Consider the following 12,477-nt stretch of genomic DNA (forward strand, 5'->3'; position numbering starts at 1 on the left):
GTGCAGGTGATGGCTCATTTGTAGAAATGTTTCAAAAGATGTGTGAGAGACATGGATCAGGAGAGGACGGGCCCCACAGAGACTGCGTATGTATAGGGCCCAGAATTGGGTGCTACACCCTGCGTGTAGACAATAATCGCACAGTTTAACAGTTTACTTGTCAAAAATATTTTTACTTGACCTCAGTATTTCTAAAATTCTTTGCAAACACACACACACACACACACACACACACACACACACAGTGGGCGTGGCTTTCCTCCAGCTGGAGTAAATAGAGGCGGCGCTGCACCGTGAGCGTCGGACAGGGAATGGCCGCGTCTCTGCGCTCTGTCACCGGCTGACACGTTAACAGCGGTCCGCTTCATCACTGCACTGCTCCGGGCTGCGCGTCTCATAGGCTCCGGGACTATAGACGCGGATTATATGCTACAGGTCAGTAGGTCTCCGTGGATTCTTTAACACCTTTTTTCCGGGGCGTGGGTATGTTGTGTGTGTGTTGACACTGTCGTGCATCCAGAGTCGGTACTTCGGGGCGTCATTTGGCCGCCGCGAGCCACAGGTGTGCCGGAAAAGATCCGTGTCGGTAAATAGGGTTTCTGCGCGGTCAGCGCGCGCTGCTGGGGAAGGGAGCACACTTGACTCCTCTGCGTACTGTCACAGCGGACTGAAGCGGGTCGCGGTCCGTAGCCTCATCTGGGCAGCGTGTGGGTGCGGGCTGCACTGTTGAACGCACACCGCCTGCCCTGCCACGACTTAGGGGCAAAGGTAAGTGGACTCCCGGTCAGTGCGCGCTGATAGCACCGCTCCGTTTCCAGCACACGGTCTCGGAATTCCCGGCTGTCTTTAACAAACAGTTAATCTCGCCGCGGTCGCAACGTGCGAGCAGCTGGAACTGAAATGCAAAACACACTGTAAATAACAGAGTGGAGCGCTGTCTCCACCGGGACACGGGGAGGGCAGCGCTGGTGTTCTGTGGCTTCACCTCAAGATGCTGCCAGAGCTCTGCTTTTTGTTTGCGGGCAGAGATAAACCACATGTAAGCCTATAGGCTGATGGACCTTTTAACAATAATTTAAGTGTAAGAGAAATAAATGAATGTCATGCTAAGAACAGAACATGCGATCGGCGCCTGTTCACACACTATTAACAGCCCATGCATTGCAGCCGTCTGCAGGTTTCCTTCTAGTCTGAATGGTGCGCGCTGTTCAGCGGTAGTTCCGCACTGCCGTTCGGCTCCAGAGGAAACAAGTGTAGGCCCTACTGTGCTCTCCGGTCTCCTTCAGACAGGTTAGTGGACCATTTTCCTCCTTAATATCTGTAGGGATGATGCTTATAAACTGCGCTGTTTGAACAGATCTTTGTAGACTACATCAGGGGAAAAAAGTCCCCCAATGCAACCTATCCCTAAACTTTTCTTTCTCCACATTTTCTAAATACATTTTGTATATAAATTTAACTCTTTTATATAAATGTACTATATTTTTCTGATAATTAATCTCCTTACATAATTAGACTCTTTCAGAGCCTTCCTGGCAATGCCTGGAATATAATTCCGGTGGATAAAGGCATATTTATGTTTTTGGATTTACAGTCAAATTGAACAATTTTTTTGACTTGAAAGATATCAATATCAGGCTTAAAAATGCAATATGAGTAATTTGTGTGTTTTTAATTGTACTATAACTCCTCAAATCACATAGCCTAATATAAATACACCATATATCAATATACATTTTTATTTAGTAATAGCTCCTCGGAAGTCCCTTGTGCTGCTTTAGAGCATTTTACAAGAACATGAGATTTTCATTCTAACATCCAAAAATGATTTTATTTTTAATACCATATTATAACTCTACGGTTGCCCAGTATTAAACTGGCTCAATGTCTACTATTCACTATGACATTCAGACAATGTTTGTTACAGTTACTTGATCGCTTACCTGCCTAGTGCCTAACATGTGCTTGCACCACCTTTTTAAGCGCTACTCTTTTTGCATTCATTTGCAATGGAACTCATCCATGGTTCAGGCAGCTGACAGGGATTCTGTGTTTGTGCCTGCAAAATGTGGGGATCAAGTCAAATCTGTGCTTGGGCCGATGATATAATGATGCCTCTGAGCTGTCTGAGGCTGACTGCTGTCTTCCTGTGTTCCCTTATCACCTTCAGTGTCCTCCAGAGAGGATGACATGATGATGTGGTGGAGAATAGCACTGTAACAAAGAACAGGAGTAGGAGCAGGCTGAGCAAGAGTGGCAGTGATGATGATGATAATGAGGAGGAAGATGGCATTCTTGTGGATATTTTGTATTTGAGTGACCTGCTCTGTTAAAAATAAATAAATAAATTAAGGTTACACAACCGGTTGAGGCTAAAATGAGTCAGTCAGGTGGGTGGTGTTGATGATGAAAGCAGAGAATATGAAGGTGTGTAGAAATATTGAAAATTTACTAGCTGAGAGAGAGCACTGTCTTTACTGAGTGTGAAGCTAGAGCAAGGATTACACAAGTTTAGGTGTAGTGGCATTGCCTTTCATTTACAGCTGACTGCAAATGTACAAGCTGTTGCTAGTGTGTGTGTGTGTGTGTGTCTGTAAGGATGAGAGATTCCTTTTCTTTTTATAGGCTTGCATCCATTACGAATCTGCAACTGTTCTGATGTGTAGGATCTGCTGTGACTCGTCTGAGTTCAGCTGCTGCCCACAGACTCAGTCTAGGAAGGACTGCGCAACATTTTACTTTAACAAAACAAAACTACAACAACAACAAAAAAAACAACAACGTTGACCCGCTGTTGGAAAAGGGAAACGCACAGCAGTCTCCCTATGTGCACTTTGTTGCCCTGTAATACCATCACCTGACTTCCTCCTTAGTTCGTGTCATAATTACTATGGCCACTAGAGGACTTTGTCACTTGAATGTAAACATGTCATTTTTGGGTACATCCTGGAGCGACTGATGCTGTTGTTCTTCTTGGAGGGCAGTTTCCCAGAAACTGTCCTGGTCCCAGGTCAAGGGAAGAGCAGTGTGATTCTCTCAAGGGACGCTATGCAAGGTGAGGGTGACATGGCAGACTCAAGACAGCAGAAGGTATCTGAAGGCTACTTTTCAATGGCCTTGCTAAGTAGGCTAACATTACTTACACTATAAGACTGTAGTCGGCACTAGTGCTAGCTCAGCTATCCCCTTCAGTCACGTGACCCTCGTCTTGCACGTCCTAGCAGTCCCTCGAGAGTCTCCTGAAGTGATGCTGCTGTGTGGGCTCTACTTACTTTTCCTTTTCATCTGTAGCTTTTTGACAAACAGCTTGAGACAGCAGGAAGAGGTGGAGTTAGGTGACCTTTCAACATGTTGGGTGGATTTTGTTTTTCAAAGAACGTGTTCACACTGTACAGATTTAATCAACATCTGGTTGATATCACGTTTGATCGCCCTCTGATTGCATTACACCTGCATTAATGTGTTTTTTCTTATTCCCAGAGGAAAAGGGGACAAAGTCAGGTTGCCTAATGATGTCTTTTAAAGTAACTGGCTAAGAGAATCTTGGGAAATGAAGGGAAATTCAAAGTTATCTTGTCTATGGCTGCTGCTCAGCAGAAATTAGAGTCAATTTTAATTTGGTCATGGGTGAGATTTTTGTATAAAATAATTCTCGGATCACTGATAGATAGAACTTAGTGGTGACTTGCCGACTAGTGACTATTGGTTCAACTTAATCCATTTCATGAAGCTTGACATTTGTTGCTCTAAACACTGAGGAGAGTAGACTTCCCAAACCTACCCCAAATTACTATTGAGGCACAACATTTTGTGTCTCTGAATCTTTTCTGAATTTTGCAGGGTATTTAGTAAGCATCATGTAAATGAGCAAAGTTGAGTTAGAAAGCAAACAAACAATTAAGGCCTGATGTTAGGCTGGTACAGATGCACAAAAGAGTGTGAAAGTTCTCTGCTGCTGAACCTGAAATATTTGCTGAAGAAACCAGGAACTGCAATTATACAGTTGCCTTCCTGCAAGAAGGAAAGAAGGCTATTGGGGAGAAAATAGAAGTAAAATAAGTCTGCTGACTCAAACTGGAGTATGGCATGAGTGACAAGCCTGTAAAATGTTCTCTTCAAATCCCCCTGAGTGCCTGCTGCACAGGAGGTGATTCCTTCTTCTTGTTTGTTAGTTAACAACGTTGACTTGCTGTTGGGAAAAAATAAAAAATAAAAAAATAAATATATAAATATATAATAAATAAAAAAATAAATATAAATATATATAAATATATAATAAATAAATAAAAAAATAAATATATATATATTTTAATTATACCTTCAAAACTGAAACAGGTTTTGGTAGAAGGCCTGTTGCTATCGTTAATAATGTTTTATCTGTTAACTTCTTCTTTGCAGTGGACGTCATATAAGGTGAGGTGTCCATAAACATTGCTTAATGCATTAACTTGATAATCTCCACACTACCTTCCATTACATATAGACATGTCTCCGAAGGAATGGAAGAAAAAAAGTATGGCGAGGGAACGCAAAAGTATTCCTCAAAATAATTCTAGCCATGACCTTTAGGGGGCTCCGTAGCATGCAGCTGTTTTTCAGTGGAAAATCTGATAACCCCACTGTACAATAACTGCCTAGCACCAAACAGCATACAAGAGAAAGTTAGTGACTAGCTCAAGAGCCAGCTATTTTGCTCAGGAGGAGACCTGACCAAACCAGACCTTTTGGGGAAAAAAAAAAAAATATGAATACATTTATCAGGTGGACACAAACACGGCTCCAGATGAATGCTAATGTCTGCTAGATGTGTATTAAGGCAACTGTTTGCTCACAGATTCACATTGGTATGTTTTTATTTGTGTGTGTGTGTGTGTGTTTGCTTGTTCCACTGCCCCCTAAGTGGCCAAAACAAAATTAATGCAGCTTTAAACTTCCAAAGAAGAAGAAGAAAAATACTGCTGTCAACATATGCATGCTACATGCACAGCTATGAAATAGTCCTCTTTGAGCTCACATAAAGTAGATATTTTTGTTTATTTGTCATTTACATGAAGAAAATGGCATGTGCTCTTGGATTACTTTAAAAATGTAGCAACAATTTTAAACATTGCAAGTAGGCAAGGAAACGCTACTGAGGGATCTCTACATATTCTAAAATCCACACATGTACCCTGAACCTTTTGGCCTTTCTTGTATTGTCTACTGAAAGCAATAATTTTCCAATGTGAGGAAGACTACTCTTGGCAGAGAAAAAGCCTACTTTCCAGTGTAGGCTGGAGTTTCCACAAAAACAGCCACACATAAAGTCAGAGACATACTGGCAGAAAGCTGCCATCGTGGATGATTGGGCCGGCAGCCAAAGGCCACAGTTTACTTGAAGAAACCATCCGCTCTCTAGCCTCAATTCAAAGAAGAAAATGTCTCTACCCTCTGGTCAGGCCTGCAGGCAGCTTTCTGCTCTGCTTTGGAGAATAATAGCTCCATATTTGTAGATGAAGTTGCTCAGATGGAATTGTGTGTGTGTGTGTGTGTGTGTGTGTGTGTGTGTGTGTGTTGTTTTTTTAATTTTTTGACCCATCCATCACCTCCTTTTTAATGAGCTGTGAAATAGTTTAGAACAGTTGTCTTCCTGCCTATACTTGCTACTCTGCAAGTTGGGTCAACCTGACTTCAACCCCTCCTCCTGCCATTCCATGTTCCATATTCATAATTAATGAAATAAAACATCAATGAGGAGCTTGCGTGGATAACTGGGTGTAAATTGATTCCAGGCGCTGCCCTGGCACTACAACAGACAGCTGCTCATGCTATGTGTGCAAGTCAGTTATTTTTGTGGATTGATGTGATCCAGACAGATGAAATACAGATATCCACCTCTACCTTCAATGACCATGTGCCACTGCAGCTGCTTAAAGCTTGAACACAGCAGCCACTTAAAGGATGACATAAAAATCACACAACACAGCCACATGCTCCAGACTGTTTGGATCCCTAGTGTCCAATTTAGATCAAAGCACTGGGAAGAAGGGTGTAGTGTAGTACACACCCAATGGAATTCTTGTTTATCCACTTTCTGAATTGCAGGAATTGAGTTTACCACCTTTTTACAGGCTAAAAAAAACCCTGACACATATAAATAACATACATATTGTCAGCACATTGCTAAATGGGCAAAAGCTGACACTCAGATTATGTTGTAGAACACACAGAAAAAGATTTCCATGCCGCAAACTGGCACCTGTTCACCTCATGTAAATGTAGCTGTTATTTTTAGGCAAGCAAACAACTTTGGTTACCGTTTTTGTCATAACCATGGCTGGATTCGCTAATTGCTACATTATGCTATTTTGTTTTGTGATGTCGAGTTAGTTGATCTAGTGTGTTTTTCTCTCCTTTGTATTCTTGTTAGTTATCTTTTTCTGCAATGAGATAATCAATAATCAATATTTGCATCGTATTCAAAAATCCAGTATCAGTCAGGCTATAGTTTTTGATACAATGGCTTTTGACAGGTTTGTTTTGCAGTATCTTTGAGCCATTGCAAAACAAATCTTGTTTGGATTAATCTATTGTGAATCCAAGTTGACTACATTTGCACACAGCAGCCATAAACCTTTCAGAGCCACCTATCAAGCCTACAGGGGTTGTTGAGGTTGATACTCAAAGATAGACATTCAGGACTCCTTTTTCATTTGAAAAATATTAAATCTGTTCTGAAATATCTTTTTGTTTTCTTCCATAAAGATCTCTGCTCAGTCTGGAAGTCATGTCTTTCCCTCCTTTCCAGTGAGAGCACTGGCTGCCAGTTATTGAGCACCTAAACTGCTCTGAATTCAGTTTCCAGTCAGAGCAATCCTCAGATACATTGCCTGTTACAGCTGGATATCTGCTCTGTGAATTCTCCTCATTCACACAGAGCACACTCTAAGCTAAAACACCTCCAGCAGTCTTCTGTGTTAAAGTGTGTGTGAAGCTGCTGCCGGGCCATTTTGGAAGAATGTCTCAGCAGTAATTAGCAGTTTTTAAGCAGAATCAGAGCAGGCATGGAGTTGTCAACAGAGATGAAGTAGCATGTCTGTGCTCTGGAAACAGCAGATCTCAACATACCACTGCACTGACCCTGTATTAATATTTGTGGAGCATACACACACACACAGCGTTGTGTTTCCATCACTTCAGAGGACATTACATTGATTTGCATTCATTTCCTGAAGACTTACCACAACCACTATTTGCTTAAACCAAGGCTTAACCCTAAAATTTAATGATTTACATTTTGGGGACTTGCATTTCTCCCCAAAAGGAAGGAGAGTCCCCACAATGTGACTGTGTAAATAGATTTTGTAATATATTTTATGTCCCCACAAAATGAGTAATACATGTCTACACACACAAGGTACTTTGAAGGCCTACTTGTTTATCAAGCCTTGCCTCTAATGTGCCAAGATATGTGTGTGGACAGGCAAGTCTTGTTATCCACATATAGAGGGACTCTAAGGTGTGTGCGTGTTGTTGTTACTAGTGTACCTATCCAACTGTGGACCTCAACGTCAACAGTAGACTGGCGAGCCAAGTGGACGTTTTGTTCACTGTTGGTCATGCTTTAAATTATGATAAAATCATGTCTAAAACCCTTTTGGTAAATTTATTTATTTATTTATTTATTTATTATTTTAGCCAAGAGGGGACCTGCAGGTGGTTCATACTCATCACTACCCCTGCAGGCTGGAGCAGGGATTTTAACAGCTCACTAACAATGGCAAATGTGAATGTCTTGCAGCCCCAGGCAGGCTTTCAGACTACAGAGGGCCATTTAACAGGCTACATACTGAAGGACCAAGTCTCCTTTCAACATGATTGTTTTATTATCTTTATTAAATAAAGGCTGAACTTTAGTGGATGTCCTTACTAGTTTCAAGCTTCACACTCTATTAAAATGAAGGGCTACCAAGAAGGCAGGGGAATAAATAGTATTTTAAAATCTGAAAAGAAAAAAGAAACAATCAGGATAAAGTTAGAAATAGAGGCAGCAGTAAGATCATTTATTTTCATTTAAATTAATCACTCAAAATGCATCTAGCATCAGACATTTACTAGACCTTTATAATTTAAATATTTCAGTCCCCAAAATGCCCCCTGACCAGTTTTCAGCAGCACAGGATTTCAATCAATTTTTAAATGTACTTGTATCCTCAATCTACTTGTATAGCAATGCAATTTGTTTGGTTACACACAACAGAAAAAAAAGTCCACACTTACTGTACAGATTGAGTCCCTTGTTCACTAGTACATAAGATAGCATGGAGCAGTATTCACACAGCAGCATAGATAAATAAAAAATGAATAAGTGATAAAAAAAATGATAAGCAAAATGAATCATTTTTATAGGAAATAATAATCAAAACATATTAACCTAGTTTTCCTCATTACAATTGTGTGTAAATAATTTGACATGTTCTGTGTTATGATCAAATAAAGGTTCATGCACATTACATAGAGGAAGGTCCGCACTTGGACTATACAGAATGACACAAACCCACTATTTGCCATCGGCTAATGGCATATGTCATTTTTCATGTAAAAAAGAAAATCATGGTTCGTGCTTCACAAATGATTTTAATGTACTGTTAATAATGTTCAGGTTTGGACTGTTGGTTGGACAAAACAAACATTGTGAAGTTGTCATTTTGGGCTCTGGGTCATTGTGACGGCATTTCTCACAGAATTTTTACAAACCACGCAATCAATTTTTAATGGAGAAAATAATCAACAGATGAATCCGTAATGAAAATAATCATTAGTTGCCGTCTGATACAAAATATTTCAAAATGAGCTCCACCTCAACCAACTACAACAGTAAAATCCTGCTTTTACATTAATGAGTAATAATAATCTAATGATATATAATAGTATAACAGTTCCAGGGGACATTTTACTGCTTTGAGTACTTTTTACTTTTAATACTTAAGTAAGGTAAGTATATTAAGTGGCTCCAACATAGTGCATGTTTTGCTTCCATACAATTCTGCCTTACTCAGAGGTAGGTGTATCAAACAGCTCCAAGACAATACATCATGATCGGTTAGGAAGTCATATACACGCATTAAATTAGGAAACATAGCATGTCGACCTAACTCATAGGATCTAAGCAATAAGTCATCTAAATAAATTGGCAGAATCATCCCAAACAAACTTACTGGTGTGGCAGCATGGTCTCAGACAAAGGATTTGAAAAGAGCACACTCAGCCCGTAAATAACCTCCCCCCTCTTTAAACTCCTCCCCTGTGCACTGACAGGTAAATCTCTCCACCCACTCCTGGTCTCACAGAATTGACAAGCTTGAGATTCTTGAACAGGTACGATAGTCTAAAAAAGTGAAAAAAGGTGACTATTTCTGTGATAAGTTTATCATCTGTGCATTCATTTTAATATACAATTTTCTATCATGTTTTGAACAGAACAATTTTATGCAGCCCTACACGTACCGTCACAAGATGACAAGACAATAAGACGGGGATTCTTTAATGAAGATGACAAAGAAAATATAGCCTGGATGGCTGACTATGCCGAATGTCTTGGACAACAAAATCTCACATTTGTAACACAAGAAGCAGAAGAGGATGCTGAAGGAATCAGCACGGATGAACAAGAGGGCAAAACTCATAAGATGATGAAAGAAACTGCTGAACCTACAAAGGATCTGTCACAGCCTCTACTGTCACATGCTATCAACATTTTGAAAGCAACCACATGCATGAGTATTGAAAATAGAAAAATGAGAGTACATTGAGTACAATGAGATTGTTGGGTACACCCTGGTGTCATGTAGAAACTTGAAGCTGCCAGTGCACATACACTGAGAATGGACTTTACAGTGAAAAAGGAGACATCTTGTATCCAGCAGGCAAACTTTAGAAATGAAACAAATTTGCATATTCATAGATTCTGGAATTTTTAATGAGCTAGAAGGAGTAGATGCCTTCTTAAGGATTTCAATGTGGAAATTATACTGTTTTTGCGGAAAAAACATATGACAAATTATTATTCCAAGCATACTATTTGTATACATGTTGTAATACATGTCTGGAGGGGATCTTTAAGATTAACCCCTGTGATTGAATCTTAAGAAAGGTTTTTCTTTTAGCTGTAACATATACATACTTCCCCTTCAATTCAGTATTATTTATATAGTGCCAATTCATAACAGAAGTTATCTCATTGCAATTTTCCTATAGAGCAGGTCTAGACCGTAGTCTTTATAATATTACTTATACTCACTTCCCACCAAGAGCAAGAACTTGGCAACAGTGGCAAGGAAAAACTTCCCTTTTTAAGAGGCATAAATGTCGAGCAGAAACAAACTCAGGGTTGGTGGCCATCTGCCGCTGCAGGTTGGGTTGAGAGAGAAAGTAACAGAGCAGGAGGAAAGAGAGCATACAGTAGCACAACTCAAATTCCACATAGAATTTTAAAATAATGTCATGGTAGTGGTAATACTAATATAATTGTATTAGCGGTTGTCGAGTGGGAACATGGGGGAACGTGGGTAGGAGGCCCTCTATCATAGATCCAGACTCTGTAGGAGGCAGAAATACCTGCTGAAAATGACAGGAGGAGAGACGAGAGAGCACAAAACTACAGGAGAGAGATGTCGAGTTAGTAACATGCAATGTTACTGGGATGGGATAATAAAAATGCATACAGATGGTGAGGAGGAGAGAGGTGCCTCGTGGGAAGTCTCCCAGCAGTCTAGGCCTATAGCAGCATAACTAAGGGATGGTTCAGGACTCACCCAAGCCAGCCCTAACTATAAACTTTATCAAAGAGGAAAGTCTTAAGCCTACTCTTAAATGTGGAGATGGTGTCTGCCTCCCAAACCCAAACTGGGACCTTATTCCACAGGAGAGGAGCTTCATAACTGAAGGCTCTGGCTCCCATTCTACTTTTGGAGACTCTAGGAACCACAAGTAACCCTGCATTCTAGGAGTGCAGTGTTGGGTAATAAGGTATTACAAGTTCTTTAAGATAAGATGGTGCCTGACCATTAAGAGCTTTGTAGGTGAGGAGAAGGATTTTAAATTCTATTCTGAATTTTACAGAGAGCCAGTGCAGATAAACTAATATTGGAGAAATATGATCTCTCTTCCTAGTTCTTGTCAGTAAACGTGCCTGGATCAACTGGAGAGTCTTAAGGGACTTATTCGGGCAGCCTGATAATAAGGAATTGCAATAATCCAGACTAGAAGTAACAAATGCATGGACTAGTTTTTCTGTATCATATTGAGACAGGATATGCCTGATTTTTGCAATGTTACATAGGTGAAAAAAGGCAGTCCTTGAAGTTTGTTGTGGGAGTTAAAGGATAAATCCTGATCAAAGATAACTCCGAGGTTCCTTACTGTGGTGCTGGAGGCCAGGGCAATGCCATCAAGAGTAACTATATATTTCAATAACCTGTCTCGGAGGTGTTTGGGGCCTGTATGAAGTATGGCAACTACAGTTCTGTCTGAGTTTAACATCAGAAAATTGCAGGTCATCCAGGTTTTTATGTCCTCAAGGCATGCTTGAAGTTTAGATAGAAAGAATTGGGTATCATCTGCATAACAATGAAAGTTTATGGAGTGTTTTCTAATAATACTGGAGGAAGCATATATAAGGTAAATAGAATTGGTCCAAGCACAGAGCATTGCAGAACTCCATGACTAACTTTGGCATGCATGGAGGATACATTGTTAACATGTACAAACTGAGATTGATCTGATAGATAGATAGGATTTAACACAGCTTAGTGTGGTTCCTTTTAATGGCAATTAAATGTTCCAGTCTCTGTGATGGATGTGATGGTCAATGGTGTCGAGTACAGGACTAAGATCTAACAAGACAAGTACTGTACAGAGACAACTCCATTGTCTGATGCAATTAGAAGGTCATTTGTAATTTTCACCTGTGCTGTCTGTGGTATGATGCACTCTAAATCCTGACTTAAAATCCTCAAACTATTGTTATGTAGAAAGTCGCACAAGTGGCGACTGCTTTCTCAAAGATCTAAGAAAGAAAGAAAGAAAGAAAGAAAGAAAGGCAGGCAGGCAAGGATAGATATGAGAAGATGAAGAGGTGTTATTCTGGTCACGAAAAGAGTAAAAAAAACACAATTAGAGTGAATTATAGGAACAGCAATCAGGTAAACTTGTGTTCTCTCCTCTCCAAGTTTGATGTCTGCAAATAACAACAGTAATGTTAAGTTGATGTGTTAGCTTGCAGCGCACCTCTCTTTAGTCTGTCTGTCTGTCTTGCTAATGTTAACTGGATGGTGCATCTCTTGCCAGCCATTTCTAGGGCGGTGTTCTGTGACTTTGGACCTGACAGAAGTGAGAGTGAAATACAACTATTTATTCGGTTTGATAAACGATAAACGGGCAACAGTGTTTATAAACTGCAGCTTGGAAAAGATAACCGCGTCACGTGGGAATGTGCGT

General features: G+C 40.3%; 1 protein-coding gene across 4 annotated transcripts in view; it reads left to right on the forward strand.

Moving 5' to 3' along the window:
- The first annotated feature begins 273 nt into the window (after positions 1 to 273).
- LOC122873908 (cell migration-inducing and hyaluronan-binding protein-like) overlaps positions 274 to 12,477 on the forward strand; it is a 214,188-nt gene continuing 201,984 nt past the window's right edge. Inside the window, exons 1-2 of one of the 4 annotated variants that reach the window (XM_044191278.1) lie at positions 275 to 435; positions 1,168 to 1,290. Coding sequence is in view for 1 of the 4 variants with exons in the window: in XM_044191249.1 (XP_044047184.1) it covers positions 427 to 435 (9 nt within the window). In the remaining 3 variants the exon portion in view is untranslated. Of the gene's footprint in view, positions 436 to 465; positions 769 to 1,167; positions 1,291 to 12,477 lie in introns of those variants that run through there. The other 3 variants (XM_044191249.1, XM_044191259.1, XM_044191268.1) reach the window with 3 other exon arrangements.

The sequence above is a fragment of the Siniperca chuatsi genome, linkage group LG1, assembly GCF_020085105.1.
Source record: "Siniperca chuatsi isolate FFG_IHB_CAS linkage group LG1, ASM2008510v1, whole genome shotgun sequence".
Taxonomy (NCBI): domain Eukaryota; kingdom Metazoa; phylum Chordata; class Actinopteri; order Centrarchiformes; family Sinipercidae; genus Siniperca; species Siniperca chuatsi.